This window comes from Pezoporus wallicus, unplaced genomic scaffold, assembly GCF_028554395.1.
Source record: "Pezoporus wallicus isolate ANWC-B61680 ecotype Strahan unplaced genomic scaffold, APGP_CSIRO_Pwel_v1 scaffold_11491, whole genome shotgun sequence".
Classification (NCBI taxonomy): Eukaryota; Metazoa; Chordata; class Aves; order Psittaciformes; family Psittacidae; genus Pezoporus; species Pezoporus wallicus.
This window is the reverse complement of record NW_026642649.1, coordinates 4,773,139-4,793,900: the sequence shown is the minus strand read 5'-3', so window position 1 is coordinate 4,793,900 and position 20,762 is coordinate 4,773,139. Positions and strand designations below refer to the sequence as shown.

Here is a 20,762-nt window from a genome sequence, read left to right as displayed (position 1 = left end):
CTAATAGCGAATCTCTTGTGTAATAAGTAACCTCTTTATACCATGGACTTAGCCAAGTCAAGCCCAGCTGCTGGAAAGATTCTCTCTGTTAGTATATAGGGGGGGATTACTTACAGAACTATGATATCTTGAGCTATGCCATATTTTTACCTGTGGGTTTGTTTTTTTTCCTGTTGAAACATGCAGCACCTGTTTGCATCTGAGCAGAGGGAGGAGATTATCAAAAGTGCAATAGAACATGCTGGCAACTTCATAGGGATCTCTCTGCGGATAAGGAAAGAATCCCTCGAATTTGAGCAATACTTGAATGTTCGCTTTGGCAAATACAGCACTGATGAATCTGTGACATCTCTAGCAGAGTTTGTTGTTCAGAAAATAACACCTAGACATTTGGTAAGATATCACACTAAACTTACTTGGTTCCTCCTAAGTGCTAAGAATTCTCTTTCCTAACATGCCTTTTCCATTTGCTTAAGGAACCTGTGAAAAGAGTGCTAGCTCTTACGGAAGCTTGCTTAGTTGAGCGGGATCCAGCTACCTATAACATTGCAACTTTGAAACCTTTAGGCGAGGTAAGAGGCAACCCTCCTCATACGACTTCTTGAAGTAGGTGCTCTAAAAGATCAATGTAGGAATATGACAGTATAGATAAGATGGCCTTAATTGGTAGAGTAGATAAATAACACTGGTTCCTGAATGAAATCCTTATCTCTTATTTTTAGGTATTTGCAATAGTATGCGACTGTGAAAATCCCCAGCTTTTTACCATTGAATTTATCAAAGGACAAATTCGGAAATACTCTTCAACAGAGAGGTAACTGGAGCTCTGGTGGGTCATGAATTCCAATGGAAGTTGCCATGGGTGTTCCTCGCTCCTATAAACTCTGACCCTTGGAAGTGTTAACTCAAAGCCGTGCTATTCTGCTGGTCTGCCACTGTAGAAATCAAGAGTTGTTTCAAGACCTAAGTCTCTCCCCTTTACCTTCATCCCGGCTTTAAGCATATCTGTCTAGAAAGGTTTTAGATCAACATGTAAGAGTGTTGGACAGTTAGATACAGCCCGCTTTTCCAAAGCAGCGTTGTTCTGTGTATATTTGACTTGGTTAAGCAGTATATCCGAGACAGGGAAAGAAAGCCCAATTTAAGTGATCTGGAAATGTGAAGGCTTTGTAAACCTTTTGAGCTGTCTGCTTGAGATGGTCTTGGTTGATTCTATTTAAAACAACCAACAGAAGAGGACTTGCAGCTGTAATGCAGTCTAATCCTCCTAAGCGAGGTTTTGCAGAAGGCACAGGGATGAATTGGCTTGCAACATGTGTCACTCATTAACAGATAATCCAGAGCTTATCCCTTTAGTGAAAGGCTGCATCTGGCTATACTGGGTGTAAGACAGCTCTGTTCTTACAGTGAATAAAGGAACACTTGAAAGTCAGTGACTTCCAGAGGTGTAGCTGCTAGCACCTGTGTTAGTAAGAGATTCCAATTGCTGCATTTCATTCTGTGGGGTTTTTTGGTCTGTTTTTCTTACAGCTTGGATCTTTGGCATCACTTTTCTGATCTAAATTGTATTCCTATGTGTTTCACCCAACCCAGAGATTCTCTCCTGGCTAGCTTGTTGGATGGAGTGAGAGCTTCTGGTAATAGAGATGTTTGTGTGAAGATGACCTCCACACACAAAGGCCAGCGTTGGGGATTACTCAGTATGCCTGTAGATGAAGAAGTAGAGAGCCTTCATCTGAGGTTTTTGGCTGCTCCTCCAAGTAAGCTAATGCTTATTACATGGTTTTATAGTGCTGTTTGGAACATCCAGATACTGTGCACTTAACTTTTGTTATGTTTTCTTCCAGATGGTAACTTTGCAGATGCTGTGTTCAGGTTCAATGCTAACATTTCCTACAGTGGGGTACTACATGCAGTTACACAAGATGTAAGAATAAATCCTCTGTCTGACCTCTTCAGGTGTCATTAGTGCATAAAGATATTAATCATTTTTATTTCTTAACCAGGGTCTGTTCTCAGAAAACAAGGAGAAACTCATTAATAATGCCATAACAGCATTGCTTTCACAAGAGGGAGATATTGCAGCATCTAATGCAGAGCTTGAAAGCCAATTCCAAGCAGTAAGACGACTAGTGGCTTCAAAAGCAGGCTTCCTTGCCTTTACTCAGCTTCCAAAGTGAGTGAGAAGTCTCTTCAAGCTTGGAAGTAATAGGTGAAAACAGTTCTTGAGCTGTTGGTGATGTCTTAACTTAAAAACTGAGAATTGGAGTCTGAAAAACACTGGAAGATTCTGTACATGCTGGCTTCTATCAGGCTTTAATGTGAATTGAAAATGAGCATTAGTATGTAAAGCTGATTCTTCCTTTGCTACAAAATACTCTCTGCTGGACTCAAATACAGCTTGATGTTTTCCCTAGTCAAAAATGATACGTTCATATGTCCTTGAAGTAGGCAGTTCTTCATTCTTAAAGTATATTGATGTCATTGCTAGCTTCAGTTCAACAGAAGATAAAACTTAATGGTCGGAAGTTCAGGTTGGATGTAAGGAAACTCTCCCCTGTGAGGGTGCTGAGGCGCTGGCACAGGGTGCCCAGAGAAGCTGTGGCTGCCCCATCCCTGGCAGTGTTCAAGGCCAGGTTGGACAGAGCCTTTGGCGACATGGTCTAGTGTGAGGCATCCCTGCCCATGGCAGGGGGTTGGAACTGGTTGATCATAAGCTCCTTTCCAACCCAAACCAGTCTGGGATTCTATGGTTCTAAGAAGTTGAGGTGTACTCCTACAGTAAGTACAGGCTGCTTGGAGCTTGTCTTTATTGGGTAACGTAAGAAAGCAGGAAAACTGCCTGCTGTTCTTCTGAAAACTAAAAATTCTTTGGAGTATTTTTGACTCTGGACTATGGGGAAGCTGGATGATGTAAAGGTTGATGGATGCACCTAGAACCGATAAAGGTCTCGGGCTGTTTCTCTGTGAATAGGGGTTTGTTTCCTCTCTGATCTTGGTGATTTTGCTTTCCTTTCAAAAGATTCCGAGAACGGTTAGGAGTGAAGGTTGTGAAAGCCCTCAAAAGGAACAACGATGGAGTAACCCATGCCTCTATTGACATGCTTTGTGCTCTGATGTGTGTAAGTATTAAATTGCAGCTCTTTCAGTTTGGAATGTGTGAACTTCTACCACATAGGAACCAGATAGGGTCTGCCCTGTAACTCACAGCGTGCTCAAACGTGAAATAACCTGTCCTACAGTGACTTCCTGCTGAACTTGAACTAAAGTAGGATGTACTTTTTATGGGTTCAGAGTGCAGCTTTTGGACTACAGCTGTTAAGAACAAAGGGCTGAAATGGGACTGCATGGTGAATACTGGTGGTTTTGTTTTTATAGCCCATGCATGATGACTATGACTTGAGGCAGGAGCAGCTGAACAAAGCTTCCCTTCTTTCTTCGAAGAAGTTTCTAGAAAACCTACTAGAGAAATTCAATTCCCATGTGGTAAGTCAAATTTTGCAAATGAATAACTTACCTAAGTGTCTTTCCTAATTGCTCTGAAAACACTTCTATCATGCTTGGGTAGATCTTTGAATGTGTTTGTACCTGGAACCTAAGCAAAGGAAATACAGCTCTGTCTGGCACTGAAGCTTGTTCTAAATAAGCTTGGATCTTGACAGGTGAGAATGTAGCTGTCTGTGCTGCAGAACTTGAGTGTCATGCAGCAGATGTCGGCGTGTTTAATATGGAAACTGGGTGTTCCTTTTAACTAAAAGGAACTGAGAAGATTGGGTAAACTGGTAATTATGGGATTAAAACTAGACAAAGTAATTTCAGCACGCTAGTATATGAGGTCACGAGCCTCTGATATGTACTAGGAGCCAATACTTTACCAGAGTATTGCCATACTCAAGAGTAATGGCATATTTTAAGCTTGCAGTGTTTGCTTGCAGATGTGGCAAGGAGGAGCACTTTCAGCATCGTGGGTACTAAGACTTCCATGAGGACCCCGGGCAGGGGAGAAACACTGTATCTGTATTACATACTTGTCTTCCTAATTTCAGGATCATGGGACAGGTGCCCTAGTAATTAGTTCACTTCTGGACTTCCTGACATTTGCCCTATGTGCTCCATATAGTGAGACTACTGAGGGGCAGCAGTTTGACATGTTGTTGGAAATGGTGGCATCTAATGGAAGAACACTATTTAAGCTCTTTCAGGTAAGATTTAATGGGGGGTTTATTACCATTAGAGGCCTTAGGTAGTAAGTGAACGTGAACTTTCTCTTCTTCTCCTGAAAGACACATTTCTGTACTGTTCAGCTGGTTAATGTGCCTAAACTTTTTCTGCCTTGGTGAGTTAAGTGACCTATTGATTTTACCATCAAATACTGGATTGAGGTGGTTATTCCATAGTGGATGATATGCCAAATCATTGTAGAATAGACTAAGGCTTGTTTCTAGATACACTTGAAAATACCACTTAAATATTAAGCTAGATTCAGCAGATGAACAGGACTTCTTCTCTTTGGTGAATCTGCCACCTTTTTGTTTCTTGGTAAGTGAGAGTTAAGGGAGTTACAAAACAAGAGTAACATCTGCTTGAATGCTACACCTGTAAGAATAAGAGGATTTTTAGCTAAAATGTCAGTGCTTTCTTTCTGAAAACACAGGATGCTCTTCTGCTTCTTGGTTGGTGTCAGCTTGTCAGACAGTTTCCCAGCCTTATTCCAGCTTCTCTGCTATATACTGCTGTTCAGAAGTCCATCTGATACTTGCATGAGAGACCCTTGCTTAAAAGCATAGGCTAGGAACTCTTCCTGGGGCTAGCTTTCACAGAACTGAACTAAATTTTGCCCAGAAATGGAGGTAGAAGAGCCAGGTAGATGTGATAAAGAAACTGACTGGAAGATGATCTGATCTTCACATTTTTGCACTTGGATAATGATTTTGTCAATGTTCTGTTTTAGCACCCTTCCATGGCAATTGTGAAAGGAGCAGGTTTGGTAATGAAGGCAATAATAGAGGTGAGCCTTATCAACGTTACCTGGGATAGCATAATACATGTCTGTTGTGTATTGTCTGTTTCAGAAGTTCAGTTGCAATAGAAGTTTGGTATATTGGCTTCTTGTGGGGAGGGAGGTGAGTGGGAAGGTGAGGAACAGGACACCTGCTTAACTGTAAGTGCTTTAATATAGCAACTTGCTTTATCTGACACTTGGGGGGTTGGAAGGCATGTGAGTTGGTTGGGACATTAGGTAGCGCCTTGCATGTCTTCGTACTGCAGTTGAGATCTGGCTGTTAATGTTGTGTGTAGCTCAGTCACATACCTCAGAGCCACCAGACTTTTCCTGCATGTTGAAGAGGGTCTCTCAAGGGGGAGAGCCTGTATTTCCTGGGATGCACTGCCAGACAGAATGGGACTGGGATTAGCAGGCAGTAATGTCCCAGAGCAGACTAGTGATGTCAGCCTGTTCTTGCTCTCTGCTTCAGTGATTTGGCTTTGTTAGTTTCCATACCACATGATGTATGGGCCAAGCCCATACTTCTCAAGGGCTGCTCATGATTGTTGCAGGGTGACCTTGCTAACTGGCTCTCGACACTTCCTGTGTTGAAATTCAGGGCTTTAGTGTCTCATTGTATCACAATAGCTTATGCATCTGAAATTCTTCGAATGGAAGTGAATGAACACTTGAAATAGAGGTATTGTAAATCTGCAAGTTTCCACTGATAGACCTGATAATGTTAGTTAAAAGTTGCTATCCCATTTACTACAGCTCCTGTCATTTGAACTACAGTGGGACATGGGCAAGTAAAACTGCAATGAAAGCTTTTTCTAATTATTCATTGCAACTATTGTACCTTGCCTGAATGACAGTCTTATCCATGTGGCTGTCTTAAACCAAACAGCACCAGTTACTCTTAAATTATTACTGTGGACCAGAGTCAAGCAACAGTCTGTGGCTGTCATTCTTTTTAACCCTAATTTGCAAGTGCAGTGTGGAAATGGTACTTGTAAAATGTATGCTACAAACCTCCTGAAGTAGGATGGGAGACGTGCATCTTACCCTGTCCAGTTACTGTCCTCATAGATGTAACTACCAATTATCTGGTCCATGACTTTACTATGGCTTTGATCAGTTGCTGTTGAGAACTTGCACTTAAAGCCCGTCATACTCTAGCTCCTGGCTTTTGGATAGTAGTTGACGTAACTGATGGTTAAGAAGGCCTTGGAACTATAGACTAAGATAAAAGCAGCTTAACTAAGATTCTTTCTTTAGTAATCATCTTGCCCTGTTTCCAAAGGAAGGAGACAAAGAGATTGCTACCAAAATGCAAGATCTTGCCCTCAGTGAAGGTGCCTTACCTCGTCACTTGCACACTGCTATGTTTACAATAAGCACAGATCAGAGGATGCTTACGAATAGGTATGTCCATCTCGCTTGATATGCTGTGTTTAAGAAGTCTTAAGTAATGGCCTAGCTAACATTACAAAAGTTGGGAGGTCAGGAAGAAAGCTTGCAGTTCTTTAGGAGAATATTTTCTTCAGCTGTTGTGTTTAAATAGATCAAACTTCAGCTGAGACTGCAACCACTTAATAAATCTTTGATTTCTTATTTTTTTCCCCAAAAAATGGCACTTAAGTAACTCATTAAGACTTGAGTTTTGATTTTTGTGTGTTTTTTTTCTGAAAACATCCAGGGAAAGGAAAGGCAAGTAGGATGTCTGGAACTGTAAAAAGGTTCAGCTTGGATTATACAACTGTATAGATTCTGGTGTGTGCTCCTGGACATCTTGCATGCAGTTAGGATCACCCATCCTTGTCTGAGAAAAGCCTCCTCATACAGAAATCATTCCCTGAATTCAGCAGTCAGTAGAACTTGGGAGCTGTGAGACCGAACCTCCGGGTGTGCTGGGGAAGATGAGTGAGAATTCAAATGTGTTCCACCAAAATAGAAGATTATAGAAGTTTTTCATTTTTAGCCACACATTTCTGAAGCGCTTGAACAGTTGCTAAGCAATGGAGTGACAAGTGGAACTTGTTGCTTCTGTGTGTTGTCCAGGAGGGAGCTAGTAAGAAACCTTCTGTCATACCAGTTCTGTTTGGAGCTGGTATTTATGACTCACTTGTAAGCAATGCTTCAGTTCAGTGCAGTAGAACCCTAGAGACAAACGTTGGCAGCAAGTGTCAGTTGGCATAGAAGGTGGGCTCCCAGAAAGGCTTTCCTAGCCAATAGCTGGTATAAAGAGCTTCCAGTGGAGCGGTTAAGAGTTCTTGATGGTTTCTAGACTCTTAACTTTAACTGTAACTTGAGATTGAGTGGATAAACTCACTCTTGGTTATTAGGTTATTAGTTTCTGCTCTATTGCTCAAGTGTTCTTTTGAGGTCTAGATCAAAAAGCATGTGCTGATACTGTTCCACTAACTTCACTGGAACTTCATAAAGGCAACACTTTAAAGCATGCTAAGCATATACTTGAACTGGAACAATATAATGCTTTGTGCTCTTACTCACTAAAGAGCATGAAGCTTTTGCTCGTCTTCATTTCACCAGCATGGTAAGGGTGTTGGTTTAGTAGCTTAAAATGCTGTTTAAAATACTAACAGGCAGTTTCAATGGCTTTTCCAGGCAGTTAAGTAGACATTTGGTTGGCCTCTGGACAGCTGAGAACAAAACTGCCATGAACTTGTTGAAACGTATTTTGGTGAGTAAAAATGAGATACGGAGTAGGGAAAGAATAAACTCAGAGAGCCTGTAGTATTAGAAAACTTGGGATAGTTTATAGAGCAAGCATAACCCTTTTCTGCTCCATGGGGGAGGTCTAGCCTGGGAGATAGCAGTCTGGCATTGCTATTGAACAGATATTGATGACTAGTAGAAATCATCTCTGGTTCTTAAAGTGTTCTGTTATTTTCCTGCCACTTCTAGAACCGGTGTATGACACAAAAATAAGGTGTCTGACTTCTTTATTAAAAGGACAAAAATCTGGAGGCACAGTAAACGTAGCCTCTAATGCTCAGTGCCAATAAGAAATTAAGGCAACAATTCTGTCTGTTCTTTCATGCCTGTCCAACTTAGCTTATAACACAGCTTTATATATTGGCTCATAGTTCCCATGTTCTTTCACCCTTACAGCCTCCTCAAAGGTTCTTAAGTTACTTCAGTGAAACTAGTTCAAAGAACAGTGTTGTAATGAACTATTAAATCTGGAAAAATAGCAGATTAATTAACTTTTAATTAACCAGATTAATTAATTGACTTTTAAATTCAAAATGGCAGTTCCTTCATTATTTGGCAGAGCAGACTGTCCTAGTCTTGATCACTATCTTCCGGAAGGCTGAGTCAGATGAGAGACTCTAATCTCTTAATGTCACATGCAACATTCAGTCCATATCAGAGGACACGGATGGATTCAAGTGTTACAACTCTTCTTCCTGAAGTCCTTAGCTTCATTAAGTACTCCTTTAAGAAATGGCTATAGGCAGGAGCTCTGCTTTACTGAAGGCGATAATGTGCATCTCTTGAATGGTTCTGTTGAAGATGGTGGCATTTCACTAATAAAAACAGAAAGCTGCTGTAGCTTTACATACTTACTTTAGAGCAGCATGCAAATTCTGGTTTGAAATATCTTAAGTTAAAGAAACGATCTTGTTACCTAATGTGATGGTTTCTGTTCCATTAGCCGCATGTGTATTTACGCTGGTTTTAAATGCTTTTAGCCACCAGGTTTGCTGGCATACCTTGACAGCGCTGATCCTGTTCCTGAAAAAGATGCTGATAGGATGCATGTTAGAGATAACTTAAAAATTGCAACTGTAAGTAAATGGAGATATCTTTTATCTTACGTTTTATAGATGTACAGTCTTTGACTTTTCTAATGCAGACACTTGACTGCAGCATTGACCTGCATCAAGCATTGATAGACATGCAACTGCAAATAACTAATAGGATTTATTCTGCAGGATCAGTACGGCAAGTTTAATAAAGTGCCAGAGTGGCAGAGACTGGCTGGAAAAGCTGCAAAAGAAGTGGAAAAATTTGCCAAAGAGAAGGTGGATCTAGTCTTGATGCACTGGAGAGATCGAATGGGCATAGCTCAAAAAGAGGTAAAAGGATTTGGAGCTCTTTGCTACAGGCACTTGACTAAGTGTAAAGAGGAACACCTACAAGTCCATGAAATCAGAGGGAGATTTGACAGTAATAGAAGTGCAGGAATGTGAGAAACTCCATGGTTCTGCTTACTTTCAGGAAACTTTGCCTCTTACTACGCTTCATTTTGAGTTAGAAGTGTATTCCATGTAAATGCAGCAATGTAAAGCAGCATATGTATTAAGCTTTACCTTATTCTTGCTTTAGCTGACCTTGTCAAACTGGACTGCAGCTGATGTGCATTTCTTCCAAGATAATTATACAGGAGAATAGGAAATTCCTTGAAATAAGACAAACCAGTTTTTAAGCTGTAGTTGGAAGAAACTAGGTCTTTGCATCCAAAATTCTGTGCTTCATGCTAGTGGTGGTTTAGTTATGGAACCTGCTAGAAGAAGCTTAGTATTACCTTGAATATAGGTATCTCAGTGCTTAAATAGCAGCATAATAGCCTACATAAACCGTGGTTAACATTGAAGTGATAAGTGACTGTTTTCATCTGGTGTTATAAGAGGCAATCACTGCTTGAGTTCTTACTGTTGGTCTCTTCTTCCTCTAATTTTATTGTCATGTTCTGTATGATAAACTCCTTGAATAATGAGGCATTTCCCTTAACTTTCTCTAGTCTTCTGGCTAAGCTTGAGTTTTATGCATTCTGGAAATGAAACAAAACTCTTACTTATGCAAGGAAGAATGAAAAAAGCAGCTCAGTGTGGAGTATTGAAAATGCCTGCCTTTGTATTTGATCGGATGTAACAAGCTTTAATCTAGGGAAACCTTAACTTGGTAAAACTTAGCTCAAGGTTTAGTCTGTGGTGCAGAACTCTGACAGGTAATATTTCTGGAGTAATGGTGACCTAGGTTCCAAACAAAGTATTAATGCAGAAATGTAGGCAACAGTGGCAGAAGGGCAAACTGCAGTTTAAACATCTTGTCTGGATACTGAGTTTAAACAGGCAGTTTTCTGTCCGGACTTCTGGGCTGTTCAATTTCACAGTCAACGTATGCAAGTGTAGCTTGGCAAAGGGAGTAGCAAATTTGGTGTTACCACTTGGAATGACTTCAGTGGCTGTGGCTTGTTAAATGTACCTTTTCTTTTTCTTCCAACTTTCCTTCGCAATCAGGACAGAAACAATATGGTGAGTCTGTATCCCTGCCGCTTGTGGGTTATGTTGCTCAGACTTCTGCTTGCATGTGATGCCTCATGTAGAGTATAGCATCGATTTCATGCTTGGTCAAGCTAGGGAACCTTTCAGTGGCCAAGTCAGGATTGTGACTTACTTGGACTTGCTCCAGTTATTGCCTTTCAAGAGCAAAGCATTCCTGGGGGTTTCCCCTCCATCAGCTTTGGACCTGATGAGTGTTTATGATGATGGGCACTAAGCTTTTCTCAGGGGTAACTTGCTTCTGAATTAATGACTCATTAAACAGCTGAAAGCTTCTCTGGCATGATTTAACTTGGTGTAAATAACGCTTGTGGAAGTGTGTTGCTACAACTTGCTAGGAAAGTAGACCTTATTAATGAGGCTTAACTCAGCGTGGCTTTTGAAGGAGTGAAAAAAAAGCCTAGCTTCTTATTTTAAAAGGGAAGAAAGGGCAGTATCTGTTTCCACTGACTTCTTTTGGCTCTTTTGCAGAATATAATTCAAAAGCCAGTGATACTGAGGAAACGACGCCAAAGAATAAAAATAGAAGCAAACTGGGATCTGTTCTATTACAGGTAAGATACAAAGATTGGTATGGTGGTCTCAGATGGGAATTATTAGCTGGCTGTTCTTTTTGTTAAGGTCTTCTGAGTTGCTGTGGCTTGATTCCAATTTCTGCCTGCCTTGAAACTGTGCTTTGTAAATGGAACTTACGAGAAATGAAATCCGAAGGTATACTTAAGGGTTTATGTTGTGTTTAAGAAAGAGGGAGATTTGGAAAGCTTGCCAAATGTTATCAAACTACGTCATTTTTTCCCTTGAATCAAAAGGAGGAATGAGTAACAAACTGCAGGTGTAGATCTGCATTATGCTGCAGGCTAAGCAAAGCAGCACTGAAAATCATTGTAGTGTGTTGGTGCATCACCATCAGCTACTCAAGATGTTTTAACTTGGGTTGGAATAGAAATGAGTTTAAGGCCAGCAAAAAGCAAACACGTGGGTACTGGATTTGGAATAGTGCCACAGGTTGTAAATGCGGCTTGCTTACCTGTGAGTTCTTACAACTCAAAGTTACAAGGGAGGGGCCTCCAGCTGAAGAATATTAATGGTTTTCTTTATCTAGAGGTGTTATATTAAATGGGCTAATAAAGCTTGACTGGCAAACTATGAAAAAGAGCTTGGGGAAATTCTGCAGACTTAGCTGATTAGATGCTTAATGTTTCTAAAAGGCAAATATAGTCCATTCTGCACAAGTGATGTATGAAAGGAAGATTGGCATGCTCCTAAACTTGAGTATTAAATGCTGCTCTCAACCAGTCTCTGGATCCAAAGGCTGTTTTGTAACTGCCACTGCAGAATGTCCACAGACTGTTTGTGACACTCAAGGCATCGACTTCTGTTTTGCTGCTTGAACTACTTTTTTTGTTTAAAACATACACTGTGGGGGGGGTCTGTGTGTGTCTGCTGCCCTGGGTTGTTGTTCACTTGGAGCCCTTAGTGGCAGATATGTTGAATAGCTTGCATGCCTCCTGGTCATCAGCTATGTGCAGATAACAAATGAGTGAAAAAGGATGACATACACATGCTTTAGTCTAGGCTGACCAAGGATAGGGCAAGGGGAAATGGCTTTAAACTGACAGAGGGGAGATTTAGATTAGATACAAGGAAGAAACTATGCATTGTGAGGATGCTGGCACAGGATGCCCAGAGAAGCTGTGACTTCCCCATCCCCGGCAGTGTTCAAGGCCAGGTTAGACAGGGCTTGGAGCAGCCTGCTCAAGTGGAAGGTGTCCCTGCCTGTGGCAGGGGGTTGGATCTGGATGAGTCCTTTCTGACCCATCCATCCTATGATTCTGTGACCTCCATGACTATGAAAACATGTAGATGAACAACCGTAACTACTGTGATAGATTAGAGACCACTACTCGGTGCTTTGTAATTAAGGTTCACTGATGCTAATCTGTAGCTTGCCAGCTGAGCCTTGTCTGCCTTTCAGATGATGGTTTAAGGGTGCTTAAACCGTGTAATTTCTTTCTTAGATTTCTCCAGGATCATGCTAGGTCAAACTTGATTTGGAACTTCAAAACACGGGAAGAACTGAGAGATACTCTTGAGTCTGAGATGAGAGCATTTAATATTGACAGAGAACTTGGTAGTGCTAATGTTATCTCATGGAACCATCAGGAGTTTGAGGTAAACAAGCGAAAACTGTGTATGTAAAATGTCTACTTTAAATGTCACTTTTCTGTCTCTACATGAGTGAATCTTGTGTTGACAATCCCTTGTGACTGTAAGCTAGAGTTTTGATATAAAGTGTTCTAAGGCCTTGGGGCTGTGAACAGGTACTGTTGTCCAGTGTCACTCTGCAAAACTGAAACCTTTTCAGCCTGACAAATGACACTGTAGAGATGAAACAATGATGAGAACCCTTGATGTATTCTTGCATTAAGAGGAAGAGTTGGAGTTCCGTGGTCAAGATTTTTGTTCTTAAATGTGCTCCATCACACTTGTTTTGGGTAGTTTCACAAGTCACCTCCTCCCGATAGTGAGTTCTTTGTCTTGATTTCCATTATGTCTCAGTGATCTTAAGGCTGTTAAATACTGCATTGCCAAGCCATGAATAGGTTATGTGGTTATTTAGGTTATAGGTTATTTACATGCTGCGCTGTAAATTGCAAACTGAGGATGCTGTTTTCACATTCTAGGCACAGCAGTACCTAGAGTCAAAATACCCTTTGGGCTTCTGCAAAGCAATTGGTATGGCCCTAATTGCCTTTCTCAAAACAACTTGCAAGATGCTTTTGAGCTAATAAGCACTTCCTGTGTTCTTATGGTGCCACAAAGTTTTAATTAATATGTAATCCTAAAGCAAAGCAAGACCATGCTTGAATTCAACTGCAAGATATTCTTAGATATTCCCAATGCCATCCTGGTCACGGTACAGCTTTATAGTTAAAATTCAAGCAGAGGATTACTAGTAAAGCAAGAGTAAACTGCTTTTGAGGAATTCTCAGTTGACTACTCCGGCAAATCAGAACTGCAACGCATGAGGCTGATGCTTTAGGAGAAAGAATGATTTTGTGTATGCAACTTATCACACAGCTGCAGATCAGTTCTTGATGCAGTAAATAGCTGCGTTTGGGCTGGACTGGTATTTCTTGTACTGGCATTTAGCTTTCCAAGTTTTCTTCAGGTATGGCTCAGGTGCAGGGCTTCTGGGGTCTGCTATCCCAGCTCTGTCTCTCCACTTTAGAGGTGCTAACTGGGGCAGAATCAAAACTAGAGGTCTGAAACTTAGTAATGCAGGCTTCCCACCTGCACTTTGTGCCGCAGTGCGGCTTGTGTGACTGGAATGCACCACTAGCATACCTCCAATTACAGCCCAGTACAGGGCTTTGGGATGGGCTCGGGGAACCCTGAACAACTGCTGCCACATAGACTTGCTTTTATATATTTTAAATGAATACTTCATCAGGCAATGCTAGTATTTGACCTAACTACATAGTGGTGTTAAAGGCTTATCTGTCAGCTGTGGGACCTATCACTGTGCCAAGGGGAATGGTGGCTTGAGATTGCTCTGGAAGTGTACTTTTTAGTGGGATGTCTTTGTATCACGTGCTGCGTTCAAATCTGTTGTCAACTTTGGCCTCATCATAGTGCCCTGCAAGCTATAGATAAGAAAAACCAAAGTAAAGAGTGGCTTTTGTGGTATGTTGGAGGTACCTGTAAGTAAGGCACTTGCCAAATGCTTAAAACCACTGAGCATTGAGGCATATGGTTAAAGTTAATATAGATGCTCTGAAGTTAACAACAGGTTTCACTGTGCAATTTCACTTCAGTGTCTTGTTGTGTATCCTGATGCCTCTAGGCTTTTATTACCCAGCATAATAGCAAGTAGAACTAGTAATTAAGTCATATTTGTATTTTATATGTGTGGTAACACTGAGTGAAATACCTTGCAGTGGAATAACTACTTATTAAAGCTTGAGTCACTGAGTACATCATGTATTATCCAAGTTCAGCTAATAAAACCAGCTGATATCAGAAACAAGTTACTTAAAGGCTGGAAACAGGGGTTTCAGGAAGATAAGGAACTTAAGCAAAACGAAAGCTTACGGCATGTGTTTTGTAGAGGTGTGTTTCTTTAACAGCAAACTCACAGATTTCAGTCTTCCTTAGACTGTAGGAGAGGTTGCTAACCTTGTTGAGCTTATGGAGACAAGCAAGTACAGTATTGTTACGCAACCGAACACTTAATGAAGCAGAAACAATCTTTACTGTTAAATAACTTGTTCTGCATTGCAGGTAAAATACGAGTGCCTTTCTGAGGAAATAAAAATAGGGGATTATTATCTAAGATTGCTGCTGGAAGAAGATGAAACGGAAGAGAGTGGAGCAATCAAAAAATCGTGAGGCATTATTAAAATCCTCTCTCATTCCCAGGGTCTCCATTTGTTTCCTTTGCTAAAATCTCATCTCTTCCTTAGATATGAATTCTTCAATGAACTCTACCACCGCTTCTTGCTTACCCCAAAAGTGAATATGAAATGCTTATGTCTGCAAGCATTGGCTATAGTTTATGGAAGATGTCATGAAGAAATAGGACCGTTTTCTGATACCAAGTACATTGTCGGGATGTTAGAAAGGGTAAGAATTACTTAAAATCACTTGATACACTAGTTAACATACAGCTAGTCCAGCATGTGTTCAGATATTTCAAATTGCTGCGAAACTCAAATTTTGGCTTTATAGAAAGTGAAGCATCAACATGAGTACGTCTTTTCCATGCTGTTCCCAAGTGTTCCTAGTATCTTTCCTTGATTTAGTTTCATTAAAAAAATCCCCTGCTGGTCATAGTGGTATTTCAATCTAGTCTCTTTATTACCTGCCTTCTATTGACCTTAACAGGTTTTCAGGCTGTACAGAAACAGTGTGAAGGAACTTTGTGTGGTTATCTCGTGCTTGCTTTTGAAAAACGCAGAAGCAGAAAGCTTTTAAGCACAGAACTTTGTTCCATATCACATTGTTTTGAAATACTGACTTCAAGAGTAGTAGCAACAGCCCCTGAGCTAATGAAATGTGTCTTAGATGGGCACGTGTGATGGATTAGTTTTTTAGTGGTGACTCCTTCACCTATTAAGTGTCTGAGAACTGATACAGCTTGCAAAACTGCATTTCTATGGGGTCAAGAAGGGATTCTATGCTAACATCAGTGTGGGTTTTAGATATGGCTGTTTCAAGTGAAACAACCAATGCTGTCTTGTTGTTTAGCCTTTAGTCTTGATAGTCTCAGCAGGGATGTAACATCAAAGACCCATTCTGCCTGCTGGCTGAAAGCCTTCTTGTATTTGTGTTAACCAGCTCACTGGGGAATCCAGTGTCCCTTTAGAACAGTAGACTTGGCAGAAAAGTGGGTTCACGTGGCAGACCCAGAGCAGCAAAGGGGACGGAAGGCTTTCCTCCTCAGTGGCAGAAAGCTGGGTTTATTAGCTGTGCATGAAACTGGACACTTGATACTAGTTTTATGCTGGGCATGAAAAAGGTAAAAGGGTCTGTTCAGGTACAACTGTACTGACTTTTGAAGGTAACTTGTAATACATGCTATCAAATACTAATTTGTTCTCTTCTGTTGCACTAGTGCACTGACAGGCTTGAGCGGGACAGGTTGATACTGTTTCTCAACAAGCTGATCCTGAATAAGGTGAGGTGGACATGTGTGCTTAACAGTAGCCTGTTGGTCTTTCAGCTGTAGAAAATGGTCTGAACTGGTCTTTCAGTTAACTTGAATAGATACTCAGGTCTTGAGAGTCTTAAAACAGTGTTTGATGCAGCTTTGTGGGGTGTGGTAGATGTTGCTTGCTGCTGAGAAAACTGAGGGAAATGTGTAGATATTGTGGTGATTGTACCATTCTAGCCACTTTAGAGAATGATTTGCCTTTTCTTATGGTCATTTCTTACTTGACTAAAACTGTTCAGTACTTGTAATAACTCTTACCTAGAAAACGCTTCTGTTAACTCACTTCATCCATTAACAGAAAAATGTGAAGGACCTTATGGATTCAAATGGGGTTAGAATCCTTGTAGATCTGCTTACTCTAGCACATCTTCACACAAGCAGAGCAACAGTCCCTCTGCAGGTATGTGGTCTTTGTTTCTTACTACTCATATATTGCTTTGCTAAAAGGTCAATTCTTACAAACAAAGCCAACCAACCAAAAAAATCAGTGTCCTTTTCACACTTCCTGAAATTTGCACTGAAGCTAACGCTGTTCTTCTAAACTTCAACTTCTAGAGCAATGTGATTGAGGCAGCACCTGATATGAAGAGGGAGAGCGAGAAAGAATGGTACTTTGGCAATGCTGACAAAGAAAGGAGTGGTCCTTACAGCTTTCAAGAGGTACCTGTCAGCTTCAAACTCTCAAATCATTTCCATCCTGGTGATTGAGTGTGTTTAAACAGTGAGAGGTAAAACTCTAAACAACGCTGAACTGTATTCTCATAGCAACTCTTTAAGTAAGGACTAAAGCTACAGAAGAGATTTACATTGTGCTAAGAGCCACAGCCTTTTTGCCTACCCCTCCATGCCCCCTTATGCTGTAATTTAGTCTAACAACTTCTACTTCATGTTTCCTCAGAGTTGTAAATACGTTGGAATTTCATGTTAAGTGTTGTTAGTCTGCTGTACAGCAGTGAAAAGCTTGTTTTGAGTGTGAGTTTTTAGGAGCAGCGGTAGCTCTGAATACTGAATCAACTAAATTCATCTCTTACCTTGCAATAGATGCAGGAACTATGGAACAGTGGAAAGCTGACTTCCAAAACACGTTGCTGGGCTCAAGGTATGGATGGCTGGCGACCATTGCAGGTCATCCCTCAGCTGAAGTGGTGCTTGCTTGCCAGCGGCCAGCCTGTATTGAATGAGACTGACCTTGCCACACTTGTACTCAACATGCTCATCACAATGTGTGGATATTTTCCCAGCAGGTAAACGCTAATTCTCAGCAAAAGTGGTTAACTGTCTCTGGCAGATGCATAGTTGTATATATTCTAGCTTAAAGCTTTCCTTGGAAACCAAGAATGAACTGTAGTAAAGAGCCTTTTTATGTTGTAGTAAGTAATTCTGTGAGCAAAAATAGAGTTTGTAAATGAAACAACACTAATATTGTGAAAGGGACTGCAAGAATGAATGCACAAGCTACCCGAGTTTCTAATGCACAGTGGCATAGTCTTACTCTAGCAGGCAGCCTCTTGTTTAACTTAAAGCTGCTTTAATGCATGACATTAAATCACGCTTACTTTAACAACAAGCTTTGGAGTTAACAAAAAAACAACACTGAGTGTGATCTCAGTAGCCTGATACTTGTGGCTTACGTGCCTTTTTCCTTTCAAGAATGAACAACAGGTGTCCTTACTGCTGTGCCACTTTATTTTTCAGGGATCAAGACAATGCTATTATAAGACCTTTGCCTAGAGTGAAGAGGCTGTTGTCAGATAGTACTTGCCTTCCTCACATCACTCAGGTGAGCAGCTCTCCAAAAATGCGTCCGAGTTTAAAATCTGACTTCATCCACCATCTAACCTGTGTGGATACTGTAAGTGGGACAGACACATGAAATGACATGTGTAACATCCTGCAGATCTCTGGACAATACATTGTTTATTTCACTGGGGGGTGTTACACATTTCATGTTGTTTCAGCCAATATCTCATTCATAATATTTCCATCTTGTCACACTGAAAAGCAGTCTGGAGAATGTTATGGAGATGACCCTGCTTTGAGCAGGGGGGTTCAACAAGATGACTTTTAGAGGTCCCTTCCAATTTTAAAACATTCTGTGATTAAAACTTGTTGGTTTGAGGCAACTGAAACTCTTTAAGTTTACTGGCTTGTTCTAGTAGTGAATTAGCAAAAACTTCAGTTTTGGCTAGGTAACTGCAGTACTCGTGCAGCTAATATAAATGCTTGTGTTGGGTTTCAGCTGTTACTGACTTTTGATCCTATCCTCGTGGAAAAAGTCGCTGTGTTGCTACTTCATGTCATGCAAGATAACCCTCAGTTACCTCGCTTTTATCTGAGCGGGGTATTCTTCTTTATCATGATGTACACGGGTTCCAATGTACTTCCTATTGCAAGGTAAGGAAAAGTAAAACTGCCTCTCGACGGGTCCTTAGAAGGACTGCTGTTCTGAATGCTTCAGGGAGTGTGACTTGCTAGAACCAATATGAGATTGTGAGCAAACACCCTGTAGAGGAGTTCTATCCATATGGTTTAGTCAGCATTAAAAAAGTGAATTGTTTACGACCCTGCCAGGGTGGGAAGGAGAGCATGTCTGGTTATGTAGTTCTAGCAGTACAGCTAGGCAAGGCTTATTGTAGAGCAATGCTTACTAGCACTCAAGAGAAGTAATATATGCTACTGATGTGCTGATGTGGTGGTTGATAGTAAGCAGCTATCAAAAGAGGTGGAAAAATCTAATAGCCTGTTTTAGTATTGAAGCCTGAAGTAGTTAAATCAGTCTGTACTGCCTGCCACAGCCACACTGCACGTGCAGGTGGCTATTGCAGCTCATTCCAGTGCTCTTCCTCTGAAGTCAATAGTTCATAAAAAGCTGTTGTAGAATTCCAGTCAAGTCTCTTCATAAATGCCTTGGGAAATGATTGCATGTTTACATGATGACTGTAGTGCAACAGGGCTGTCAGCAGTTAGTGTGAGATCATCTTGTTCCATCTCTGCAAGGATGATCTAACAGTGCAAGGAGAGGTTGATAGGGAAAGGTTGTGTCTCTGCCGCTTTTTCTTTTGTGTGGAGAAAAGAAGCTTTTGGGAACAGGACTTTCAAACTGAAGTGATGAACATAAGGCAACATCTAAAACATGGGAGTGCTTAACTTGGAGTTCCTATGGGTTTGATGGACTTTGTACAGATATCATGCAGTTGTTGCTGTTACTTTTTTATCTCAAAGTAAATGTCTGAGCCTCGCCAGCTGGACTGTGTTGTTCTCCTTATCTTTGCAGGGTGCCATAAGTATCAAACAGAAAATAACTACTCTTTCTCTTGTAGGTTTTTGAAATACACACATACAAAACAAGCTTTCAAGTCTGAAGAAGTGAGTAGATTGCAGAAACAACTGCCTCTCTTTCCAAATAATCTTGCAGACCACCGGTAGTCCTTTTAACAATACTTGATGCTTGTTCTTTCTTTAAGGTCTCAAGAGTTAGCATTTAAGAGCTAAAAGGGAAACGGGGGAGGAGTGTTTTAGATCTCAAGTTGGTTATCAAGACTGCTTACCTTTGTGATGACAGTGTGATCTCTTCTGTAGACAAAAGGTCAAGATATAGTTCAAAGAAGTATACTTGGACATGTTCTTCCTGAAGCAATGGTGTGTTACTTGGAAAACTATGAACCAGAAAAGTTTTCAGAGATTTTCCTTGGAGAGTTTGACACTCCAGAAGCAATTTGGAGCAATGAAATGAGGTAACTGTTTTCTTTCAGAGAGACCAATCTGAACTGCACCTCATGCTGAAGAGGTCTTAGCTTTGCTATTTCTAAAGAAAGCCAAGAATACCTAGATTCCATGGTTTCATTCCTTCTCCGTGTTTGCCTTCTGCAAGGACAGTGTCCTGCATTGCCCTCTGCTTCTCTCAAAAATAACAGGGTGGAGAGGAGCAGAATTGGCAGTGGAAGGGGGAATCTTTTTCTGAATATCTGTAACTTTTACATCTGCCTCTATTATACTTGATTAAGTTCCTTTCATGAGTGAGACTTCACTAAGTATGTGGACTGTTTTTACGTGTATTGCACTCATTTATTGCCAGCACCTATCTAAGACCTATACCCCTAATATTACAATGTATTTTTAGGGTCTCCCAAAAAGTAAAGAGGTGTTGAGGGAGGGCACAATGTTACTTTACATCATTTTTAATAATCTGATTTTCATGGAATTGAAATGGCTTTATAACAGAATAGGACCAAAGCCTATTCTGAACCCTTCTAAAATGTGGGAAACTACAAAGATCAGTCTTTACAGAAGAAATCATTGCCCACACTTGTACGGTCACTGGAGATTGAAGACTGCTTGGCAAGTGTTAAACCAAAGTCTCTAACTTTTAGGCGTCTTATGATAGAGAAGATTGCGGCTCATCTTGCTGACTTCACTCCTCGTCTTCAGAGCAATACAAGAGCACTCTACCAGTACTGTCCAATCCCAGTTATCAACTATCCACAACTGGAAAATGAGCTCTTCTGTAACATTTATTACCTCAAACATCTCTGTGATACATTCAGGTTTCCAGACTGGCCAATTAAAGATCCAGTAAGTAAAGTATATTAGGATTCATTTTGTTCTTGATCTTTCAAAGCCCTAAAAGTGGAGTTTGTAACAAATTAAGGAGATCAAATGCTAGGTTTGTTGCAAGTAATTGGTCAATCCTGACTTTCAGTTCATAAGCAAATATGTTAAACACTTCTCTATCTTGAAGCAGAATAGACTT

The 20,762-nt window shown here is 40.7% G+C and overlaps 1 protein-coding gene across 4 annotated transcripts in view; it reads left to right on the top strand.

The window, feature by feature from the left end:
• The window catches only part of DNAJC13 (DnaJ heat shock protein family (Hsp40) member C13), a 55,082-nt gene that overhangs the window by 13,343 nt on the left and 20,977 nt on the right, over nt 1-20,762 (top strand). For 3 of the 4 annotated variants that reach the window (XR_008975137.1, XM_057431314.1, XM_057431313.1), the window contains exons 7-34: nt 187-393; nt 477-572; nt 723-814; nt 1,594-1,760; nt 1,848-1,927; nt 2,007-2,176; nt 3,023-3,122; nt 3,379-3,486; nt 4,047-4,202; nt 4,952-5,008; nt 6,288-6,409; nt 7,613-7,688; nt 8,704-8,799; nt 8,947-9,090; nt 10,255-10,269; nt 10,768-10,850; nt 12,315-12,468; nt 14,581-14,684; nt 14,763-14,922; nt 15,914-15,976; nt 16,311-16,412; nt 16,568-16,672; nt 17,054-17,256; nt 17,708-17,792; nt 18,252-18,406; nt 19,333-19,378; nt 19,592-19,746; nt 20,383-20,584. Coding sequence is in view for 3 of the 4 variants with exons in the window: in XM_057431314.1 (XP_057287297.1) it covers nt 187-393; nt 477-572; nt 723-814; nt 1,594-1,760; nt 1,848-1,927; nt 2,007-2,176; nt 3,023-3,122; nt 3,379-3,486; nt 4,047-4,202; nt 4,952-5,008; nt 6,288-6,409; nt 7,613-7,688; nt 8,704-8,799; nt 8,947-9,090; nt 10,255-10,269; nt 10,768-10,850; nt 12,315-12,468; nt 14,581-14,684; nt 14,763-14,922; nt 15,914-15,976; nt 16,311-16,412; nt 16,568-16,672; nt 17,054-17,256; nt 17,708-17,792; nt 18,252-18,406; nt 19,333-19,378; nt 19,592-19,746; nt 20,383-20,584 (3,303 nt within the window). In the remaining variant the exon portion in view is untranslated. The remainder of the gene's footprint in view (nt 1-186; nt 394-476; nt 573-722; nt 815-1,593; nt 1,761-1,847; nt 1,928-2,006; nt 2,177-3,022; nt 3,123-3,378; nt 3,487-4,046; nt 4,203-4,951; nt 5,009-6,287; nt 6,410-7,612; nt 7,689-8,703; nt 8,800-8,946; nt 9,091-10,254; nt 10,270-10,767; nt 10,851-12,314; nt 12,469-14,580; nt 14,685-14,762; nt 14,923-15,913; nt 15,977-16,310; nt 16,413-16,567; nt 16,673-17,053; nt 17,257-17,707; nt 17,793-18,251; nt 18,407-19,332; nt 19,379-19,591; nt 19,747-20,382; nt 20,585-20,762) is intronic. The other variant, XM_057431315.1, reaches the window with a different exon arrangement.